Source organism: Microcaecilia unicolor, chromosome 10 (assembly GCF_901765095.1).
Source record: "Microcaecilia unicolor chromosome 10, aMicUni1.1, whole genome shotgun sequence".
Taxonomy (NCBI): Eukaryota; Metazoa; Chordata; class Amphibia; order Gymnophiona; family Siphonopidae; genus Microcaecilia; species Microcaecilia unicolor.
This window is the reverse complement of record NC_044040.1, coordinates 36,146,804-36,171,744: the sequence shown is the minus strand read 5'-3', so window position 1 is coordinate 36,171,744 and position 24,941 is coordinate 36,146,804. Positions and strand designations below refer to the sequence as shown.

The following is a 24,941-nucleotide window of genomic DNA, read 5'->3' as shown; positions in this document are numbered from 1 at the left end:
CCGTCTCAAAACCAGCGTCCAAGGAAGATGAAGGTCATACTTCTGTGATACTAGAGACCAGTGACTGAGAAGAGACTCCTGTAATGACCGCATACGAGTCCCTGACCCTGGCACCACTTTTATCACTGCCGTCATTGACCCCAGAACCCAGACATAGTCCTAGACCCCGGGCCTGCCTTGACTGAGGAGAAGATGAATCTACTGAACCAGCTTCAACCTCCTGCGTTCTGTGAGGAAGATCCTCTCCCATGCTGTCGAATACAACACCCAGATACTCCAGTGTCTGCAAGAGTTGGTCTGCTCTTCTCAAAACTGATCATTCAACTCAATGACTGCAGAAGATGGTCAACTTTGTCAATCACCGCCACCATGCGGTCTGAATAGGATGATGCACAAATGAGCCAATCATTGAGATACAGGTGAACTCTGATTCCCTGGCACCCAAGCTATTCTGAGCCAAACTTTAGGCAGACTTACCAATGCCAGTTGCTTCCCCCAAGCTCACAGTCTCCGCAAATCTTACACCAGATAAAAAAAGGATCAGGACTGATACTCTCTGTCCCATGCTCTCCAGTAAACTTTTTTTTTTTAAGGAGGTTGTGCTGGGAAAGGAGAGCTGGAGAGGTGAAGGGAGGGATGAAGTAAATTCGAAGGGCACCAGAGACGGGATCTGAAAATATAACTCTGCAGACTCAAGCCACTCGCAAAGCTCAACTGGGGACCAATAGACCAGACGCAAATCTCTCAGAACCAGAGGCTGAAAAGTGTGTCCATCCACCTACTGAAAAAAGAAAATACCGAGGAGCTGGGCTGGATGCCAAGAAAGATGTCTCAGCTGTTTTTAGTTCTCTACATCCAACTGTTGGTTGATAGACACTACCATCCCACAGGTTCTGGAATAATAGGAAGCTATGTAATGGAAAAAGACTTTCTCAGCCACTGAAAAAGGGTTCTGGCAATGTGATGGGCAAGGCTGCAAACAGATAACAAAAATCTGCCAGCACCATCATCTTGAAAATGAGCTCTGCCAAGCTATGTTATATTAAGTCTCTCCAATTGATCCAATTCCTCCCAAATCTTTTTTATCAGAGATGGGTAATTAACCTCACATAATTTGGTAGGGTCTACAGTAATACTCACGCCTAAATAATATGCGATTGGCTCCACCTCTGCCTAAGGGGGTACTGGCACTATAGGTCTATTGCATCTTCAGAAATTTTAAATGTGTTTATCTAAAGATTTGGACATTTTTGTTTTAAAGCCTGATACATGGCCAAACCCCTCTAGGGAATGTATGATAAGTGGCAGGGAGCTAGCTGGAGCTGCAATTGTGAAACATATATCATCAGAAAATCGTAATATCTTATAATGTATTCTTCCACATTCTTTTCCTCATATACTCCGTTACATTCTGATACTTTTGAACTAGTGGCTCCATAACTATCGGGAATAGTAATGGGGAACAAGGAGCATCCCTGTCAAATGTCATGATCCAACCTGAAGCTCTGAATATATTCCTCATTAATATGAAAGCATGTCATAGGCTTCCTATTACCTTTATCCAATCCAAAAACCTGCTCCCCATCCCCATCCTGGCTAAGGTCTTTACAGTAGACTATAGCAAAAGCCTTCTCATGTCGAATGCTAATATTATTGCTGAATATGAGTTTTCTTACATACCAACTAAGATTTCAAATGCATCCAATTGCCTAAAGTTTGCCTTAGATGGGCTTTATATGTCTGCCACTGATTTGCCAGAGTTTTAGTCAAAATCTTATAGTTCAGTTTCTTGGATCCTTACATGAAATATATCTTGGGCCATCAGGAGGGAGACCTGATTATAGGGGGTGATTTTAACTTGGCTCTTGCACCTTGGCTTGACAATACGGGGGGGGGGGGGGGGGGGGGAGAAGTATTATGGTAGTGTTCCCACAACTTTCTAGCCACTCTTGATCTTTTGGATGGTTAGCAGGAGACGCATGGCATGGAGAGGGACTATTCAGGTATTGAACAGATCCTCTGGTCTAATTATGCTCCTGTGTGGATGGAGCTGGCAATTGAGGCTGGTCAGAAGGGTGCTAGATACTGGCAGCATAATGATAGCCTTCTGGAGGACCTCCAGTTGGCAGGATGGATAGAGACCAGGATAGAGGAGTATTTGGAGTTCAATGACCAGGAAACTGTCCCCCCACCAAGGCCCTATGGGATGGATTAAAGATGAGCATGTGGGGCAATTTGATAACTGTCTTGGCCCCGCAGCATAGGGTACAGCCTGCTTATCGAGCCCTCTTGAAGCAATTGGAGGAGGCCTGGCAGCAATTACAGGATTGGGAACTGCGCCTAAAGAAGAGACATATCAGGAATAATGTGCTGTTAACAGCTGGACGGGATGGAACTGCAGGGAGGATGGAACTGCGGGGGGATACCCAAATTCAGGTTGAGTTTGTCAAAATCTTTATACTCATGAGCATGATGATTATCTGGTGAGTGTAAACCTGGGAAGTTTTTGTGAGCCAGAGGTGGACTTATTGGACAACCGCTCTATGAATTCAGGTAAGTCCCCCGGGCTTGATGGGTTCTCAGTGGTGGTTTTTTTATACACAGTACCAACATTTTTTGATTGGCTCCCTTGTCCATTTCTTTAATTCGATGGGAGATGGTTCACAGCTCCTGTACTTTATGCGCTTGGCTGGTGTGACGTTAATACCTAAGAAAGGAAAAGACCTTACACAGTGTAGCTCATATCACCCCATTTCTCTACTGGGCATGGGCAATATGAGTCTGACTCGTGTTTTAGTGGATTCTCACAGAGTGCCTGAGCTGTTCCATCCTGATCAGGCGGGGTTAATGCATGGCTGGAAGATGGGGGATAATATCTGCAGTGTTCTTAATGTGACAAAGCGTGGAGGGCTCGACAGTCTATCCTTTGTTATAAATTAACACAGAGGAGGCCTTCGACCAGCTCTCCTGGCCCTTCTTGTTCCGGGTTTTGAAGTGGCTGGGCCAGGGACCCCGGTTTTGGAGTTAGATCCACCTTGTATATATTCACCCGCTAGCCTGTTTGACCATTAACGGGAGTTATTCAGAGCCCTTTGAGCTCAGACGGAGCACCTGACAGGGCTGCTCCCTATCCCGATCCTCTTCGCTTTGGTTATTCAACCTTTGGTACAAGCTATCCAGGAGAATGCGACTGTGCAAGGGGTCTGAGTTTGGTACCTTACCGATTTTGATTCCTCCTAGAGACTTGAATCAACTGCAGCATATTTTCCATCAATTTATTTGGGAGGGATGGCATCAGTATATGGCGCATCAGGTGATGTGATTAGGGAAGAAGGGTGGGAAGGATGGAAGGCAGACCCTAATATCCACAAATATTATGCGTCTTCCTTGGCAACCACCGGGTGGATGGGGGGTCCTTTTCAGTTCTCACCATGAAAATTTGCAGACCTTTGGCAGGGTTGCCATTATTCCTGGTATACACCTCTGTTGTATAATGGAGAGTTCGCCACTGGGAGGGATCAAGCCTTGTCGGTAGGAGAGACAGAATACGATATGCCTTAGCCAATTTTTTGATCCTGTGGGGAGAAGTGTGGGTGTTTGGGAGTCTCTAGCAGCACTATGGGCTACTGCCTTGAGATTTGTTCCCCTATCTGCAGATTAAACATTATCTTAGTAGGATCCCAATTTTAGCAGATTTATGTATGGGCATGGGGCCCTTTGAGCGGCTTCTGGGGCCTGTGGTTCAGAATGGGGCTATTTCCCAAATCTATCAATGTTTCAATTGCAGAGGGTCTACTAAACATCATTATATGCTGCAGCAGGAGACTGATTTGGGTAAGAACATAAGAGTAGCCAGCCATACTGGGTCAGACCAATGGTCCATCTAGCCCAGTAACCGGTTTTCCAAACAGTGGCCAATTCAGGTCACAAGTACCTAGCAGAAACCCAATTAGCAGCAACATTCCTTTCTACCAATCTCAGGGCAGCTTCCCCATATCTGTCTCAATAGCAGACTAAGAACTTTTACTCCAGGAATTTGTTCAAACCTAGATATGCTAACCACTGTTACTGCATCCTCCAGCAAAGAGTTCCAGAACTATTCGTTGAGTGAAAAAATATTTCCTCCTATTTGTTTTAAAAGCATTTCCATGTAACTTCCTTGAGTGTTCCCTAGTCTTTGTACTTTTGGAACAAGTAAAAAATCAATTTACTTCTACACCACTAGGAATTTTGTAGACCCCTGAGCGTGGATGAATGGGAACAAATTTGGCAGCATACTGCTGGGCTGGGTGTTTCCACCATCATTGTTGAGAATGGCTATAAATTGCTCTTGTATTGATACTATACCCGTTCATTTTGCATGTGTGGGTGCTGTGGATGACTGTTGGAGAGGATGTGGGAGGTTGGGTGCTTACTGTCATATGTGAAAGTGCTCTTGTATTGATACTATACCCTGTTCTTTTTGCATATATGGGTGTGGGTTCTGTGTATGATTGTTGGAGAGGATATGGGAGCTTGGGTACTTACTATCATATGTGATGGGACAGCTCACTTTTGCAATCTTTCTGAAAGGAGATATTTGCTATACTTTTCAGATGCTCAAGCGGGATAAAACACCTATCGAGCTTGCACTTTTGAACTGCAAATTGCCCCACCTGGAAGATGGCAAGGATATGTCATTCCGCTTGGGTATGATTGCAGCCAGGGTGGTTATTGTCAATATTTGGAAACTACCTTAGACCACCAGCCTTGACTGAGTAGTTCGGAAACTGGACAATTGGTATGACATGTACTGCTCTCCGTCGCTTTAGCTTGTGGACTTTTGAGAAGCACTGGAGAGTGTATCAGCAGTGGAAAGAGGCTTTTGGATACTAGCAGGCTTATTTTCAAAAGAGAAGGGCGCCCATCTTTTGACACAAATCTGGAGATGGACGTCCTTCTTACAGGGTCGCCCAAATCGGCATAATCGAAAGCCAATTTTGGGCGTCCTCAACTGCTTTCCGTCGCGGGGACGACCAAAGTTCCCGGGGGCGTGTCGGAAGCATAGCAAAGGCAGGACTGAGGCGTGGTTAACACATGGGCGCCCTCGGCCGATAATGGAAAAAAGAAGGGCATCCCTGACGAGCACTTGGCTGACTTTACTTGGTCCATTTTTTCTTGCAACCAAGCCTCAAAAAGGTGCCCTAACTGACCAGATGACCACCGGAGGGAATCAGGGATGACCTCCCCTTACTCCCCCAGTGGTCACTAACACCCTCCCACCCTTAAAAAAAAAACAAAAATTACAAATACCTCAAATGTCATACCCAGCTCCCTGCCAGCAGTATGCAGATCCCTGGAGCAGTTTTAGTGGGTACAGTGCACTTCAGGCAGGCGGACCCAGGCCCATCCCCCCTACCTGTTACACTTGTAATGGTAAATGTGAGCCCTTCAAAATCCACCAGAAACCCACTGTAACCACATCTAGATGCCCCCCTTCACCCCTTAGGGCTATGGTAGTGTTGTACAGTTGTGGGGAGTGGGTTTTGGGGGGCTCAGCACACAAGGTAAGGGAGCTATGCACCTGGGAGCAATTTATGAAGTCCACTGAAGTGCCCGGTTGGTGCCCTGGCATGTGAGAGGGACCAGTGCACTACAAATGCTGGCTCCTCCCACGACCAAATGGCTTGGATTTGGTCGTTTCTGAGATGGGCGTCCTCGGTTTCCATTATCGCTGAAAACCGGGTACGACCATCTCTAAGGTCGACCTAAATGTGGAGATTTGGGCATCCCCGACCGTATTATCGAAACGAAAGATAGACACCCATCTTGTTTCAATAATATGGGTTTCCCCGCCTCTTCGCGAGGACGCCCTCAGGAAACCTTGGGCGCCCCATTTGATTATGCCCCTCTAGGTCTTGCAGGCTTTTTCTTAGTGTCAATATGATTTCTTCTTTGTAGGGGGGAGGGGGGCTGGAGGAAGCAGAGAGTTTGTTTGCATTAGCTAGGTGCACTGAAGAACAAACTGTATCTATCTGGTTATTGCATTAGCTACTGTATTTTTCTTTTTAAATAAAGTTTTTTTTTTAATATTTCTTGTAGTTTATGCCCAGTAATTAAATAGGCCAGTAAAAACTACAGATTTTGGATCTTTACCTGGTTTATGTATTGTCATACCAGCTAACCATCAGACTTGATCCAAAGAGTTCACCTTCTGGTTAGGATCTCTGCCAGATACCTCCCAAAACATTTGTAAAACTTGACAGTAAACCCATCTAGTCCTGGAGCCTTCCCCACCGGTAAGGCACTAATTGCCCAGTGTGTTTCTAGGGTACTGTTGCGTTATGTGCTCTAGCTTGCTTAGTGTCAAGCAGGGTTAACAGATCTAACATATCTATTCTACTTACTGTTCCATTACCACTGGTGTAGCCAATTTTGCTGGCCTGTAGCGGTTTATATGGTACTGCAGAAATATGTTTACGAATCGTTTATCATAAACTTCCTTGCCTGAGGGATCTTTAATACTCAATATGGAATATCTAAATTGGTGCTTTCTTTAATTTATGAGCAAAGTAGGGCTGTACCAAATATTCATATTTGATTCAGGCCCAAATACTTTATTCATATTTAGCCAAACAGTGATTTAAATTTGAATACGAATAATCTGGGGCTCTACTGCACAAAATTCTACCTCTGCTTTCACATTGCTTCTTTTATTTGTTATGTTAAAGCTCAATGCTCATTATTTGTATTCAGCCAAATAGTTACATATGCTATTCAGCAGAATTCTAGAGCCAAATTCTGATTCAAAGTATTCCTGCTGTTCTTTTTGAAGACTAATATTTCCATTAATTTCAAAATTTGGAGCAAAAACCAAAGTTCTTCTAGCAGGAGTTCCCTGTGTTGGTTGATGTTTTTCCAACTGCTGAGCTCTATCTAGGAAGCTTCTCTATCTTTATATTCCTAATTTTTTTTCTATATGCTCCCAAAGCTCTTAAGTTGCCTCTTGTTATTGCTTTCAAACTTCCCCCCATTTCATATCTATATCTTTATACATTCCATGGGATAATTTTCAAGAGAAAGCATGCAGATACTACCTGCCACATAAGCTGGGCAACCTGTTATGCACAGAAGAGGATAACTTTATATCAGAGCTATGCTGGTGATTTATCTATTTCAACATTTTACCTTGTTTTAATTCTATGCTATGTTAATTTTTGACCATTTTATTATCAATTATGGGCTTCTTTTACAAAGCTGCGCTAGCAATTCCTGCACAACAAATGAAAGGAATTGAATGGGCTTCCCCTCATTTGCCAAGCAGGAATCGCTAATGTGGCTTTGTATAAAGTCCTATAATTGTAATTTGTCTTTGGTTGGTTACTTTAAATGCACAAAACACTATATGAATTTCTTTAAAATGGCAGTGAACACTACTTAATAAGCTAAATCAATACTAAAAAATTAACTACATTCTGTTAGTCAGCTTCTGAGTGTAGTTTTACCACTGACAGCCATGCCACCACAGGCCTGGGACATTTCTGGGGAACTCTTGACAGGGAATAAAAGCTCAATAAAAAATAGTACATTATCTCCAAGTTTATTTTTTAGCTAATGTTGTAACCTCGTTTTATATTCAAGGTGATGAAGAAAGTACAATAATAAACTAAACTACTCTTATGAAAGTATTTCCCTTACCCTAATTACATAGCAATAAGAGCATATGCCATTACTTAAACGGAAATTCAAATGATTCTTCCCAAACAGCAGTGCGTAGCTTATTACATTAAATTTTCACTAAGTACCCTATCAACCTCATCAGTCACAGAGCAACCAGAATGTGTGTTGTAAAAGTAATCCTCCCCCCTTATTTTGCAACTTCTGAGTATAGTTAAGCAGAAATGAGCAACTCACTTTATAATATACTAGTATAAAAGGCCCATTTCTGATAGAAATGAAACGGGCGCTAGCGAGGTTTTCCTCACAGTTGCAGATTGTCCTCCTGCCTCCCTCCCTGTCATGTGAGTTCCAGGCCCCCTTCCCTGTCCTCGGAATTCCATGCTCCCCTCCCTCGGTCTCTGTCTTTGGAGTTCCACACCCCCGAGTGTCCGTCCGTCCCTCTCTCTCCTCCGAGTTCCAGGACCCTTCCCGCCTCTTCCCCTCCGAGTTCCAGGCCCCTTCCCCTCTCTCTCCCTGTCCTACGCATTCCAGTTCCCCCTCCCCTTCTCCCATTCCAGTTCCAAGATCCCCTCCCTCCCTCTCCTCCCCTCCAAGTTCCATGCACCTCCCGTCGTCCGAGTGCCACACGTCCGCACCTCCCTTCCTCTCTCTCTCTGTGCCCTCCAAGTGGAAGCAGGACGTGCAGCTGCCCCTCCTCTTCAGAAGTGGCGGCTGTCTCTCCGAATTCCACCGCCCCGCGCCTCCCTCCCTCTCTGTGTCCTCTGAGTGGAAACAGGACGTGTGCGGCTGCCCCTCCCCTTCAGAAGTGCCGGCTGTTAAAACTTCTTACCTCGTGGTCCGCCGGCAACAGTGAAGTTGAACAGGCAAGGCACTTCAGACTGCCTTCACTTCTGTTTCAGTTCTGCCTCTGGTCCCACCCTTCCACAAACAGGAAATGAGGGCGGGACCAGAGGCAGCGCTGAAATAGAAGCGAAGGCAGTGTGAAGCACCGTGCCGTGCCTGCTCAACTTCACTGTTGCCGGCAGACCACGAGGTAAGAAGTTTTAAATAACAGCCGGCACTTACGAAGGGGAGGGGCAGCTGCACATGTCCTGCTTCCACTCGGACAGCACAGAGAGAGCAAGAGGGAGGGAGGCGTGGGGCAGTGGAACTCGGAGAGACAGCCGGCACTTACGAAGGGGAGGGGCAGCCGCACACATCCTGCTTCCACTTGGAGGGCACAGAGAGGGAGGGAGGCGCGGGGCGGTGGAACTCGGAGAAGGGGGGGTGTGGAACTCGGACGGGAGTGGAAGGAGGGAGGGTGGTAGGGGGCCTTGGAACTCGGGGGGGAGGGGACTGGAACTCGGGGGGAGGGCGATTCTGTACTGACCTCCGCCGGCTGGTGCGGGCTTTCCTTCCCAGCTCGTCGTTGCACTCCGAGGGGACAGAGAAAGAGACCTCCGGTGGCTGGTGTTGGCTTCCCTTCCCTCTCACTTCCCATTGGTCCGCCCTGTGATGTCATCCCCAGGGCGGACAAATGGGAAGTGTGTTGGGGAACACAGGCATCCAGACGGAGGTGCAAATTACTATATAGGAAGATTATATAGGATATTTTTTTTAAAACAGTACTAAGGTTTAATCTATTTCTCAGTTTGTTCTCAAAATGTGACTGCAAAGTTTATATTTAAAAATAATTACACACAGTAACTGTATTCACAAGTGCTATAGAAATTAATCCACCATTTGGGATTGCTGTTTATATTTCCAAAAACAAAACAAAAAAAATCCCTCCAACCAAAACAATTGTAGTCCTTAGCTCCCAGAAGAAACATTGTTGAAGTTTTTACAATGAGACTAAAATGCGTATTAGCATACAAAGTCTTCTTCGTATAAAATATCCGAACAAAACATTTTTTCAGAGCCTTAAGATCAAAAAATTCCCTACAGCTCAGTCTGCAAAGAGGCTTCCCGGATGCATGGATCATTTTCTAGGCGGTTTCCTCTACGATTTGCCAGTTTCCGCTCCCAGCACAGGAACCCTACACGTCCGATTATGCAATACCGAACATTATCTGGACCAGTAAATCAATACCCGAGAACCGTCGTTCCCCAAGCAGAGAAGTAAACAGATTCTACTACTAAACAGTTCACATTCTAGTATTAAAAGATTCTCGAAAACAGGAAGACCCCTTTCTGCCCACTGAAGGCTGGGAAAAGCTACAGAAAGAGAAGTTAACCACGGTTCCCTGAGCCATATTCTAATCTAACAGCTGCCAAGTCGCTCAGCGGTGCAATCTTCTCAAGCGGCCATTTAAAGATCTCCATCACGTGACACCATGTTTATAAACTTATGTTGGCGAAACTTGCGCATGCGCGCACAACCCCCATTCATTCACCACTGCGTAACAAATCCCAACAAAGCGGATTCGGAAAAGTCCTCTAAACTCCCTGCCTAAGAAGTGTGGGGAGGTGGCGAGCGCACCCCTGCAGCCCGCGAGCACCGAAAATCCGCGAAAACCTCTCTCCTGCCCACCGCACCCACGGACCTCCTCCGGTTTCCCCTGGCAGTTCCCAGTGGATTCCACTCCTCCTTCTTCCCTGGTCCAATGCTTCTTGTTTTGTTTTGTTTTCCAAAATGTGTTTTCTCTTTCCCTCTCTTCCCGACCCCCCTGGGACGGAAACGATGAGTGCCAGGCCACCACTTCCACCCGCCTAACACTCTCCTTTTTTTCTCTTCCCACACTTAATCTCTGTGCATTACTAATTGTATCTGATATCCTGGAATGACAAATGTCATAACAAAACTCTGTAAGCCACATTGAGCCTGCAAATAGGTGGGAAAATGTGGGATACAAAATGCAATAAATCATCATCATCATCATCATCACTCGGTAGACTTGGAAAGGGTCAGAAACAGGACGACACAACATGTCAGTCGGAAAGTACCAGTCAGACATTTTTTAAGAGACTCATTCATTCAGGGCGAGTGGTTTTTTTCCCTTGCGTGCGCACACTCCCGCTGCTGCCAGCTGTTAAATCCTCCACAAAATTTTCTTCTCGTACATTGCCACAAGTTCCGCACATTCCGCTCTGTTCGCCTCTCTCTGCCTCAAGCGTTAGCTTATGTCACCGAGGGGTTCTGTCTGTGGTGGTGGTGGTTTTTTTTTTCTTTTTCGTTTTCCTTCACTGGGAAGTCAGTGGACCAAAATAAATGAATAAAAACCCCAACAGCCAAAGGATGCGCTGGCGGCTGACTTCCAAACAAAAACAACAACAACAAAAAAAATGCCTACAGCTGGAGAATAAAAAACAATGAACGTCACAGCACTAAACTCTCCTTGTCATTGTCAGTAGCCTTGCTCCGACCCCCGTACTTCCGTCACACCAACGGCACTCGTTGTGCTCTTTTTTTTTCGTTCCGTCATTGACTTATCGCTTACCCCCCGCACGACAGCCAAAACTTTAGTCCTACTCACCAGATCCGTCGCCATTACCAAATTTCTTTCTTAAAAAGTCTGTCGGGGGCACTGCGTTACCAGTGAACTCCCGTTCTCATTGGCTACGTTGGGTGTCAGTCAAGGAACAGCCGTTTCTCATAGGGCCAAAGTATTGGGTACTAAGGCGGAGATAAACGAAGCTTCTTGTCAATTGACGGTGGAAGTCACCTATCAAATCAAAACTACGATACTCGTGGGCGGCTTCTTAAGTGTTTATGATAATACAGTCTTATATTGTAATTGGCGTTCACACTGGGGATTGTAGTTCTTTAAATGTCTTTTCCAACGGACAAGAACCTACAACGCCCGAGGGAACGATCCAGCAGTAATACTACACTTCCCGGCGTGCTAAGCTATCTAGTTGGCATATAATAAACAAGAGTCATAGGGACACGTGTATCATATCATGTTTGTTTTGGAATGTGGTTATATGGAAAGAGGGGGCAGTCCCCAAGGGACATTTTAAAATACTGTGTTTACAGTAGGTGCTTTGTTCAGCGACCCCTTAGCTCATAGAATATGCAATTATGCTAACAGTGTTGTTTCCTCACAAAAGGTTATTGCATTTGTGTGCAGCTTAGTATTTACAAGAGTACAGTTAACAAGTAGTAAGACAGTGGGTGGTGATTATATTGTTAGATAAATTGTTTCGTCTAGTTTTCGAGAGTTCTTGGAAGTAATGTATGCAATAGGGTAAAACCAATATCGGAGTAATCTTTCTTATAAAAAAGAACTAAGAGATCCGATTGATGATGTACATTGCCAAATTAAGGAAGCAGATATTTTTAATGTGCATGCTAAACGTTTATTGTGCTTTAACCAGGCCTTTAATGGAGAAGTAACTAACTTCTTAGTCTCTCACACACACAAAAGGACTGACAGGCTGCACCTACTGCAGCAGGACATGTTTATCCACTCCTGCCTTAGCTGAGATAACATTTAATCATCTCTAACCTTATGCAGTGGCGTACCAAGGTGGGGGTGGTCTACTGCACGCTGCTGGGGGGTGCCACGGCACACGCCTGCTCCGAGTTCGCTAAACTTCGTCGCTCGTTCGCTGCAGCTCCGGAACAGGTTCCGGGGCAGAGGGAGCTGCAGCGAAGCGAAGTTTACCGAACTCAGAGCAGGCGCGCGCCACGGCACCCCCCCCCCCCCAGCGGCTTGCACCCGGGGGGAGTGTCATTTCGCCGGAGGGGGGGGGGAAGGTGTCATTTAGCGGGGGGGGGGGGGCGCGCTGCACCCGGGTGGGGGGGTGCATCGGCGCTCCGCCCCGGGTGCCATCCAGGCCAGGAACGCCACTGACCTTATGTACAACTTTCTTTAAATTAGTCATCTTATTTTCTAACTCCTCTTACTCTCTTACCTATCTATATGTTCCATCTTTGCTTATACCCTATGCTGTCTATTAAAATGTTCTATCACTTATTGTGTTAACATTGTAAGTAGTATACTTTGCCATACTTTGTATTGCTATTTGAGTGCACCATAAGGTTTAAAAGGTTAAGAGGAATCACTAGCGTGGCTTTTGTAATAGAAGCCCTTAACCTCTTAGTAACAACAGTCTTTGACTCAGGTGTTCAGAATCGGTGACTTAATCCTTCACTTACTGATCAGACCCTATCAATCTTGCTTGCCAGGGTAGTAGCTATAAGCTCTTTCCTGCTGCTTAGTCAAATCAGTGTATGGGTGTGGCTGTGTAGCCTAGATCCCTCCTCTTCTCTCAAGTCCACCCTTTCCCAGTCCCCTCAGATCTCACCCCTTGAGCTGGTGGCTGTTGTGCTGGATTCCTTGCTGGCTAAGCCTGCCCCTGCTTTGGCTTCCTGGAGGCTTTCCCTGGGTGCTGGGCCTTCACCCCTTGCTGGGCCCCTAGTGCTGACTGCAGCCTAGAGGCCTTGTCCCTCACTGGCCCTCTCTGTAAGAGGAGCCTCTGGGATTTCTCCCTGCTGGGATTTAGGATTACCAGCCCTTAACAGGGTTCTGTAACCACCAGTTCCAGGGTCCCCCCACTAGAGGACTTCCTATACTCCTTTTGGCCCTAGGCACCATAAATAACCCAGCTTAGTAAGGTCCACGCAGAGTTGGAGAGCTTTTCTATGCAAAGGTTGAGCCATTCCAGCCTACATTAGCAGCATCCATATCAAAGTAATTAACATAGATCCTATCCGCAGGTATGTGCAGGGTTTTTTTAAGCAGGTCCGATATGAGTTTGGAATAGGTCTTGTTCTGCGGACCACCTATCTTGCCAATGCTGTAAAATGCTGAGATTGAAGGGGGGCAGACTCAAAAAAGATGTCAGGAAGTATTTTTTCACGGAGAGGATGGTGGAAGCTTGGAATGCCCTCCCGCGGGAGGTGGTGGAGATGAAAACGGTAACAGAATTCAAACATGCGTGGGATGTGCATAAAGGAATCCTGTGCAGTAGGAATGGATTCTCAGAAGCTTAGCCAAAATTGGGTGGCGGAGCAGGTGGGGGAAGAGAGGTTGGTAGTTGGGAGGCGAGGATAGTGGAGGGCAGACTTATACTGTCTGCCAGAGCCGGAGATGGGAGGCGGGACTGGTGCTTGGGAGGCGGGAAATACTGCTGGGCAGACTTGTACGGTCTGTGCCCTGAAAAAGGCAGGTACAAATCAAGGTAAGGTATACACATATGAGTTTATCTTGTTGGGCAGACTGGATGGACTGTACAGGTCTTTTTCTGCCGTCATCTACTATGTTACTATGTAAGGACAGCTTAGTGCTGCTGAATATTGGCAGTTGGGCAGCTTACTGTGATTTAAGCGGGCCAGAGCCTCTCCTGCCTGCTAAAATTGCTCTGAATATTGGCCGGTTATTATGTTTTTAATTTATGTCATTATGTATTAGGTTGACAGTCATTGGCCCTGTATAGGCAAAATGTGGTCACATCGGGCATAGTATTTCTGTGGTGTATAAAAGCCTTTAACTCTTATTCTGTTCTTAATTTGGCAGTCTGCTTTATTTTTGCTAACCATGTGTCACAACTACACGACCGTGAAAAGCTAGTAAGAAACTATGTGAGAAGTGAGCACAGCATTCTGAAAAAAGTTTTTCCCACAAAGACTCCAGTGTCTGAACTTCTTTCTTCAAGGGCACCAAGAAATGACTTTTGAAACCTCTGGCTCTTTTGAGGGCATATTCAAAAGAATGGTGAGAAAGCTGCTGCTTCTCAAACGTAGGAGCCTTCTAGACTTTATAGAGTCAACCTTAGGGGGGGTCACTCACATTTTCATCTACACATCTTTCGTGATCCTGTGAATGAACATTGAAGGGGTGGGGGAGTGGAATCAAGGAATTAGAGTGTTTTTGCCCTGAGTTCCTCCTCCATCTTTAACTTAAATGGAACAGCATCAGCCGTTTCCCAAACAAAATCAATGAACGAGAGCTCCTCTGGTGGAGAATTTCTTCTCTCATTTGAGGGAGATGAGTTTGATGGTAGGCCAGCTGAACCCTCTTCAAAGAAAACATGAGTCATAATCAGAATCCCGGGAGCACTCAGTCAGACCCAGAAAAATACTCCAGTTTCAGTCTGCCTGTCTCGACCTACTGACGCTGGAGTCAGGCCTTGAGCATGAGATACCCAGGGTTTTCTATGTCTCAGTGAAGCACCCTCTCTCAAAGCACTGCAGATCAACAGCAGTGAGGCAGAGCTTGACTCTGAAGCCCTTCCAGATCTTGATGTCAATGCTCCTCCTGAAGGCAGTGCATGTCTTGACTAGCTGGATGTTTCTCTACATCAACAGTGTAAAAGCCACAGCATCATGCTGAGCAAAGAAATTCTCCATCCATTCACTGAATCTCCTCACGAGCTGCTCCTTGAAATATGCCATCGTCAAAAGCATAGTGAAATCATTAGAAGTGGCTATGACTGCCTAAGAAACTTAGGGAGCACTGGAAGACAGGTGTTGTGCCACTGGAGGTTGTTCAGTACTACTCATCCTCCTTGGTATTGGACAGATTACATGTCAGGGGTACTTTAAGGACATCAGAGACAGTGCTCTCAACACCATGTTCCAGTAAGATGCGAGAGGAGACACGCTGCATAATAAATACAAGCATAAGCACGGGCATATCTGTGTTATGAATGTTTTCGTTAGAAAAATAGTCAATGATTTTGAGTTTCTTGGTAAATTTAAACAGTTCTATTCTTGAATAAATACATTACTTGAAGGAACAAATGAGGACTTTCTCGACTGTGTCCTTTTTCAATTTTCTACTGGACAAATTTACAACCTTTTCTAATAGAATGTCACGATTGTGGCCATGACCCCTCTTTTGACTCACCTTATTTCTGCTGGTCAGCTCATGGGCTGGCTTCTATCTGCATTGTTGTGTTTGTCCTGTGTGTTCCAAGCCTCACTTTGGTGTTCAGTGTGTATTTCCTGTTTCTGTCCTGTACGGTTTCCTCTTCCTGTGTTTCAAGCCTCACTTTGGGTTCTGTGTATTTCCTGTCTCTGTCCTGTTTATAAGGACGTGGTTGACTTTCATTCAGGGCCTTTGCAATGCCAAAGGTCCTGAGGTTAGTCTGTGTGCTTGTGAGCACTTGTTCCTTGTTCTTAGTCTGTGTGCTTGTGGGCACTTCTGCCTAGATCCTTGTTGCTTTGTTCATAGCCTGTGTGCCCGTGGGCACTTCTGTTTAGGGTGCCTGTGTGCACTTCTGTTTTTGTTCTTCTCTGTTTGTTTGCTTTGTGTCCTGCCTAGTCTGCCTTGCTTGTTCTAGTCCCTTCTACCTTAGCTTCAGCCTTAGTTCTGTTGGTTGTCTGTGTGGGTCAGCTTTGTATCCTGCTTGTCTCTGCCCTGTTTGTCTTCAGCTCCAGTTAGTTTCTGTTCCCCTCCTGTTTGTATCTGCCCTGTCTGTCTTTAGCTCCAGTTCCCTTCCTGCTTGTCTCTGCCTTGCAAGCCTTCAGCTTTGGTTCTGTCCCTGCTTGTCTGTCTTTACCCTGGTAGTCTTTAGAAAACAAAAATGAGGATGTTATAATGCCTTTGTATCGCACCATGGTGTGATCGCACCTCGAATATTGTATTCAATCCTGGTCGCTGCATCTCAAAAAAGATATAGTGGAATTAGAAAAGGTGCAGAGAAGGGCGATGAAAATGATAAAGGGGATGGGACAACTTCCCTATGAGGAAAGGCTAAAGTGGCTAGGGCTCTTCAGCTTTGGAGAAAAGGCAGCTGAGGGGAAATATGATAGCGGTCTATAAAATAATGAGTGAAGTGGAACAGGTAGATGTGAAGCATCTGTTTACGCTTTCCAAAACTACTAGGACTAGGGGGCACGCGATGAAGCTACAATGTAGTAAATTTAAAATGAATTAGAGAAAATCTTTCTTCGCTCAACGTATAATTATACTCTGGAATTCATTGCCAGAGAATTTGGTAAAGGCGGTTAGCTTAGCGGAGTTTAAAAAAGGTTTGGATGGCTTCCTAAAGAAAAAGTCCATAGACCATTATTAAATGGATTTGGGGAAAATCCACTATTTCTGGGATAAGCAGTATAGAATGTTTTGTACTCTTTTGGGATCTTGCCAGGTATTTGTGACCTGGATTGGCCACTGTTGGAAACAGGATGCTGGGCTTGATGGACCTTTGGTCTTTCCCAGTATGGTAATACTTATGTACTTATATAAGGTACTTAAATCTGAGGATTTTTAATTTTTTTTCTACCAAATAGGATCTACTGACTATAATAAAGAATAAGCAGTATGTATTGGAAAATAAGTGTTATTCTTTAAAAATAAACACTGTTTCTTAAAACTGTAGGGGTATTTCCCTGTAACTCACCTTTGTTAGGCTTGAGGCTTGGTTAGGTCATGAACTGTCTTTTCTGAAACAACAAGGATTTAGCATTTCTTCTTGGTATGGCTGTGCTTGCTGTCTTCATCAAGGACATGGTGTTTACTTGAATTTGCTCTCCTGGGAAGCTGTGGAGGAGAGAGCTTTTACAGGCACACAGGGCCTTCAGTATCTTGTGTGAAACTGTGGAGGAGTGTTATACACTGCAAGACATGAATGAAGTAATGCTTGTTGTTTACCTTGGTGACGAGACTACTACTGATAAGGTGGTCTTTCTGGAAGCCCAAGACCCCTCATTGTGATGACTGTATGTAACCTGTTGGACTGAAGTATACAGTTCCTGATTGGTCTCTGATTGTCACCTGGGGACCTGGAGGGCAGTGCCAACACTGGACTAAGAGAGAGAAGTTGGGCTAGGAAAGCAGAAGGGTGGAAGATCTGATGGTGTGTGTATCCCTTGGAGGAGAGAGACTGGATTGCCAGAACACCTGTGAATTGTATCTCTCTATACTGAGTTCAGCAAAAGGAAGGATTCAGAAGCTGATTTTCAGCTCCCCTTAGACTATCTGGCTGCTTTCCAGAGCAAGGACATGTGGGATTATACTTGAGACTGTCAGAGGGCTCACGGGGAATCCTGTTTGAACCCTGGAAAGAAGCCAATTAATCATCCCCATCTGGACACTGAAGCTACAGACTGCAAGGTTGAGAAAAGAGGATTTTCCTTTATGGTTCAGGGTTAGTTAGTTTCTGGTGTTAGCAAAGGATAGGTTATTGCTCAGGCACATGGTCATTAGCCAAATGTAGCTGCTGAGTTGGTAGTGTCTTCTCAGGATAGTATCGTAGTGGTGTAATCACACACACACACACACACACACATATATATATATTTTTTTTCTATGTAATCATCAGTATTTTGGTGCTCGGTATATTGTTGTGTCTTGCCTACCATAATTGCTTATTATATATATAGATATAAATAGATATAATAAAAATTATATACAGTGCAATCCACTTAAGTGCAAGGGTCTGGGACCAAAGAAATACATGCAGTTAACTGGAGCATGCACTTAACCGTTGTGACACAAAGAAGCTTGACATCTGATAAACATATGTACAGTACTGTTTATTATACGTACAGTATACAGTCTCCGTTAACTGACGTTATACAGTCTCCGTTAACTGACATTAGGCTTACTTAAAGTAATCAGTCATAGTCCTCTGTACACTCTTGTGTCTGTGAGTTCAATAAACTACGTCTGCCAGATGGTAAAAACTGTCATAGCACTGACATCCAGTGGTGTTGAGACTCTCCAGCGCTCTTGCAAAAGTGACAGAAGGTTGTTGAATTTTGTCAGCATGTGCCTCGCTGCTCATTTCATCATCTGTTTCATCATCAGCCGTTGCCTGCGTGTAGGCACATATCTGGACATCAGTGCTGTCATCATCTGTTTGTAGATCATAATCAACAGCTACGTAGTGATGAAACTCCTCTTCAGTAACACCGGCTGGGATGTCAATAGCCTGTTCATCTGACGCGTTTGCAACAGCTGCATCTGTTTTGTCCCTCTCCACATCCCTAACAAAGCTTGCCCGCTTGTAGCAGTTCACAATGGTTGCCTGTGTAACATGATTCCAGGCTTCTTTCTGCATATGTAGGGAATCCAACAATGATAGATTACAAGCCAGTTCAACAGCATGTTTATCCTTGCCAGTCTGGTCATCCATAACGCTCATCAGATGACGTAGCACAAGAGCCCGATTATGTTGTTTGAAATTGGCTATTATGCTCTGATCCATAGGTTGGATCAGAGAGGTAGTGTTTGGTGGCAGGAAGACCACCTTGACGTTAGACAGCCTGACATCATCACTGTTTGCAGCACAATTATCACAAAGCAACAAAATCTGACGCTTTTGTGCCCGCATTCTAGTGTCTAACTTTTTTAGCTACTGCTTCCAAATTTCCCCAGTCATCCATGAATTTGCATTAGCCTCGTATGACACAGGAAGTTGCTTAACATTCTTGAAGCAACGGGGATGTTTGCTCTTTCCAATGATGAGTGGTTCCAACTTCTCACTCCCATCCATATTGCAGCAAAGGAGGATCGTCAGTCGGTCCTTCGACATTTTACCTCCTATAGTTTTGGCTTGTTTAAATGCAAGTGTTCCATCAGGAATCGCTCGCCAGTAGAGACCATTTTTGTCAGCATTGAAAATGTCACGAGGTGCAAACTCGTTCAAGATGGTAGGAAGAACTGAAACAACCCAATTTTCAGCACCAAAGTCATCAGCGTCTTGTTTTTCACCATGCTGTTTCTTGAATTTTATGTTGTTCCTCTCCTTCCATCTTTCCAACCATCCAACAGTGGCTTTGAATTCAGTTAGTCCAAGACTTTTAGCTAGCTGATTAGCTTTCTCCATAAGCAGTGGTCCATTGACAGGAAACTGTCTGCTCCTGACTTGAGAAAACCACCCAAGAGCACTTTCTACCTCCTTAGCTTTTTCCGCCCATTTTCGTTTCCGTTGTGGATTTGTATTGTTTTGCCAGTCTTCCAGAAGCTGGTATTTCTGCTTCAAGATACGTGATATTTGACTGGGATTGACACCATATTCTTTAGCAATAAATGCTTGACTTTGTTTGTTTTCTAATTTTTTAAGAACTTCTATTCGTTCAGCCAGTGTTAAAGTCTTACAGTTGCGCGACGACGACAACCCCAGTGTACACTCTAACAACATTCTTTCGCTTATTCTGCCTGTGGCAGTTAAAGGGGCAGTAAATTTGAAATCTCGTTGGTTGTCATGCACCAATCGGCTTCCGTGCGTGCGCTTATGCGGAGTCTTTCCTGCAGAGGAGCGGTCTTAAACCATGCATATAAGTGAATCTTGCACTTATTAGTGGTATGCTAAACTGAAGTTTGTCCCCATAGAAATTGATGGTGTCAAAAATGGGACTGAAGTACGGTATGCAGTTAAACAGAGCATGCGCTTATCCGACGTACACTTAAATGGAGTGCACTGTATATAGTTCCACATTGGCATCATTCCTTCATTGGGGACGACCTAGCTCAGACCTATGGGCCACTTTGGACTTTTCATACGTCTAACCATACAAGTCCAAAGTAATTGCTATCTGAGGGCTTCTCTTAAAAGCCGTGCTAGCAAGTCCCGTGTGACAATTGAGAGGAAGCCCATAGTAATTGAATAGGCTTCCTCATTTGCCACACCCTAGATTCGTTAGCGTGGCTTTGTAAAAGAGACCCAGAGTGATTATCTGTTATACTAGCAGTGGCTACACAATGGAGGAAAAGACCTCAACAACTGGAAATGGCAAACTAGCTCAATTTGTCTGCTAATATCTATGTTCCATGTGTCATCATAGGTCTGAAAAATCTCGGTGGTTTTTTAAAATAAGTAATGTGCACTCCATGAATTCAAACATGTAACAATAAAGTGCAAAAATCACAAACTTGCTTATACAGTCACTTTTCTTTGAACCTTTTCTAATTCCACTATAAAAACATGAATCTTGGCAGGTCTGAATTATGAGTTCCAGTTTTTTGGCACAGTCTCCAGTATGCCTAGAATACATTATTATACAGTGATTCTTCAACTGACTTTCTGGTTCTTATATACTCCGTTTCAATAACATAGGGCACTCATCACAATTTAAATAACCTTTGGCATGAAAGGGGAGCCTGGTGATTTTCTTCTTGAGCTTCAAAACCTGTATTCTATGGGATTTTGGTTCTTTTTCCTTTGTTAAATGAACTAGAGTACACTGCAGTGTATTCCAGCTTTTGTGAGGGTTCACCATCTGCCAACAAGCTTCATCCATTAATCCACACTTGTCAACTTAATATAGAGCTGTTTAACCATACACTCTGCGCTTGCATTCCAGTTAGTGCATGCTAGATCTAATATTATCAAGTATTTTGAATGTGCGTTTTTTTGTAATAAAAACAATGCTACAATGCCCAATGAAAAACAGTCATTAAGAAGGATATACCATTAAATATATTTAAGAATTACTTGCACTTTAGTGCAAAGTTACAGTATGGGTATACACTAACCTGCACGTAACACATGTATAATGGTGTATATATATACTGTGATGGTTCTTGACAGTAGGGAGACCCGTGAGTGGCAGTGGTGTACCTAGCGTATTTGACACTCGGGGCCGATCATTTTTTATCACCCCCTCCTCTATTTGAAAAAATATTTTTAGTAATAATATGACATGAAACAAACAGTCCGAAAAGAGACAGTGAAATTTGAAAAAACTAACAAATACCAATCAACACTTTACAATTTAACACATAGAAATAAAACAAAAATGAAAAATAAGATACCATTTCATTGCACTAATATATTTTTCAATTGGCTTTCAGAGGCCAAAGCCTCCCTCCTCAGGTCAGGACAGTATATTGCTGTTGTATCCTTTCCTGACCTCTCGCCACCTTCCATTCAGCGTCTGTCCTCTTTCTCTGCCCCTTCCATCCACTACCTTCCCTCTCTCTTCCATCCATCCTGTCCTTTTTCTATGCCCCTTCCATTCACTGTCTTCCCTCTCTTCCTTCCATCCACCATCTGTCTTCTTTCTCTCTGTCCCTTCCATCCACTGCCCTCCCCCTTCTATCCACTATCTGCCCTCTCCCCCCCCTTCCATCTGCCACCTGCCCTCTCTCTCTGCCCCTTCCATTCAGGATCTGCCCTCTCTCTTTGTCCCTTCCATCCACTGTTGCTCTCTCCCCCCTTCCATATGGTACCTGCTGCCCTTTACCTCTCCCTTCCAACCAATGTCTACCCCCTCCCCTTCTACCCAGCCTGTTCCCACCGCTCCTACTTGATCCAGCATCTCCCCGGTTCTCTACATCTGTATCTCCAATCTTCATTCTGAGATTCTCCTCTTTCTGTCCCTTCCTAATGCTGGTGCTCCAAAATAGCAGTAAAAACATTTTTTTAAATGCTAGTCAGAACAGGATAATCATGGGGCCTGCACCTACCTGTGGCTGCTGACTCTACTCTGGAAATAGAAGTGACATCAGATCAGCAGCCATGGGATCGAGTGCAGACTCACGATTGGTCATCAATTGGCAATGCTTTTTTGCCTCCGCCGCCACCACCGCTACTGCTAGTGTACATCTGGACTCTGGAAGAGGAGAGGTGGCGATAGTGGCCCGGCAGGGGTAGAGGCTGCACTGAAGGAGATGCTATTGGACTGCTTGGGGTCGCACAAGAGGGAACGGCACAGTGGGGGAAGCAGCAGCACACTCTTATGATCTGCACCTTGGGTAGGCTGCCCCTACCGCCCTGTCCTTGATATGCCACTGGTGAGTGAGCTAGGTCCATGGGTGGCCCCCTGGGTCTAGGGGAAGATAGGACAGGGTCTTCCTCCTGTAGTGACCACCTTTCTTTCAGGTTGAGCCCTCCAGTGCTGGTGGCTGCCAGCAGTGCCGTAGCGAGGGCTAATGGCACCCGGGGCGGGTCGCCGCTGTGCACCCCCCCCCCGGGTGCAGCAAGGCGTGACCCCCCTCTGTGGCGCCCCCCCCCCCCCCCCCGGAGCGTAACCCCCCCTGGACCGCATTCTTACCTGCGGGAGGGCCGATCCGCCCGAGTGCACGTCACTCGGAGCTGCGTCGGCCCCGCTGGTTCCCTGCTCTCTCTGCCCCGGAACAGGAAGTAACCTGTTCTGGGGCAGAGAGAGCAGGGAACCAGCGGGGCCGGCACCCGTACTCTCCTGGATCAAGGGATTTCTGACATCCAGAACATACCAAGTTAAATCAAACTCAGATATATCTCCACCGTGGAAAGCGAAATTTGGAGTACCACAAGGATTACCACTCTCACCTATACTATTCAACCTAATGACGACACCACTGGCTAAATCTCTATCCAAACAAGGCCTCAATCCATTTCTCTATGCAGATGACATCACCATCTATATTCCTTCAAACAGAACCCCACAGAAATCACCAAGGAAATAATAAACAGTATGACCATCATGGAATCCTGGGCATCTGCATTCAAGTTAAAACTCAATAGAGATAAAATCCAATGTCTCATTCTCTCGTCCCAATACAATAATGTTCCCCCCTCGGCAATTAACGCACAGGGTTCATCCCTCCCAATCTCAGACCACTTGAAAATCTTAGGCATAACAATTGACCGCAACCTAATACTAGAAAGCCAAGCTAAGAACACAACCATGAAAATGTTCCACACTATGTGGAATCTCAAACCTATAAAACCTTACTTTCCTAGGGATTCATTCCGCAACATGATCCAAACCATGGTGCTAACCCATGTAGACTACTGCAATAGTATTTACGTAGGCTGCAAAGATCAAATCATAAGAAAACTACAGAGAGCACAAAACATGGCTACCAGACTCATCTTCGGAAAAACACACTTTGAAAGCGCGAAACCCCTCCTAAGAAATTTACATTGGCTTTCTATTAATTCTCGCATAACTTTCAAAAGAAGCACAATAGTCCACAGAATCATCTACAGACTCACACCAGATTACATGACGGAACTTATCAATCTACCAATAATAAAAGTGAAGAGAACAGAAAGAACCTACCTAACCCTTCACTACCCCAATTGCAAAGGTATAAAATACAAATCTTCACATGCCGCCATCCTCTCGTTTATAGGCACACAACTTTGGAACTCACTACCCAAAGACCTGAAACTCACAGAAAACTACCTACAATTCAGAAAAAACCTGAAAACACATCTGCCTAATCCCACACCACCATACATCACGAAAAGTTCAGAAATGGAAAACAATGATGTTAACCTCTCTCACAGTATGCTAATACATCAACCTAAGCGTTTATTGTACTTCTGCATTATGTACTAGACTTTTACAAATCTAAATTTTGTAACCTCCTTTTTAGCAATATGTCAGCCACATTGAACCTGCCATACAGTGGGAAAATGTGAGATACAAATGCAATAAATAAATAAATAATAGCCTCTTACACTAAGGATGTGTCTTCAGGGCCACATGCCCAAAAATGCATAAAGCCGGGTGACTGGTTTGTGAGGATCACTCGGCAACTTGCCTAACTGGTTCAAATGTAGCAGACTTCACAAACTACCTAGATAGAATTTTAGACAGTGCTGGGGAGTTGCTGGCTGGTTTGATACATGTGGGTATGGAATCATGCTGCTGGCACTAACCTTTAAAAAGGACATAGAGCAGCTTATAAACTAGAGGATGAGGAAAGCCAACAATCACTTGGCAGTGCATAGTTTGGAATGATGTATCTCTGAAGGATACTAACAAAGGAATTAAGTTAGGGCATCCTGACAAAGAGGTTGCAAAAGCACAAAAGTAGTCCAGATGTCTAAGTAAGAGCAGACAGTTAAAAGATTCCAAATTACCCCGTTGAATTGAAAAGCAGCTTGTAGCTATAAATAAAAAAACTTATTTTGAAATATCTGTATACATATGCTAGAAATCTAAAAACTAAGAAGGGAGGGTTGGAATGTATGGCACTGAATAAAGGGGTAGATGATAGGCATCTCGGACACCTAATGTACTTTTCCTCCATGAACTTGTCCAAACCTTTTTTATACCCAGATACGCTAACCGCTGTTACAACATCCTCTGGCAACAAGTTCTAGAGCGTAACTATTCTTTGAGTGAAAAAATATTTCCTCCTATTTGTTTTGAAAGTATTTCCATGTAATTTGTGTCCCCTGATCTTTGTACTTTTGAAAGAGTGAAAAATCGATTCACTCTTACCCGTTCTACAGCACTCGGGATTTTATAGACCTCAGTCACATCCCCCCTCCTCCCTCAGCTGTCTCTTTTCTAATCTGAAGAGCCCTAAACTCTTTAGCCTTTTCTCATATGAGAGGAGTTTCATTCCATTTATCATTTTCGTAGCTCTTTGAAACTTTTCTAATTCCGCTAGGCGGTGCATGCAAATCTCTCTCATGAATATTCATTGTGGATATTCTGAAGACTGGCTGGGGTGCCTCCAGGA

At 44.7% G+C, this 24,941-nt stretch overlaps 1 protein-coding gene across 3 annotated transcripts in view; it reads right to left on the bottom strand.

Annotated features, from left to right (window-relative positions):
• HBP1 (HMG-box transcription factor 1) overlaps window positions 1–11,181 on the bottom strand; it is a 72,759-nt gene extending 61,578 nt beyond the window's left edge. For 2 of the 3 annotated variants that reach the window (XM_030216304.1, XM_030216305.1), the window contains exon 1: window positions 11,115–11,181. In XM_030216304.1, coding sequence (XP_030072164.1) covers window positions 11,115–11,129 — 15 coding nt within the window. In that variant the 5' untranslated portion in view covers window positions 11,130–11,181. Of the gene's footprint in view, window positions 1–9,583; window positions 9,910–11,114 lie in introns of those variants that run through there. The other variant, XM_030216306.1, reaches the window with a different exon arrangement.
• Window positions 11,182–24,941: the final 13,760 nt, after the last annotated feature.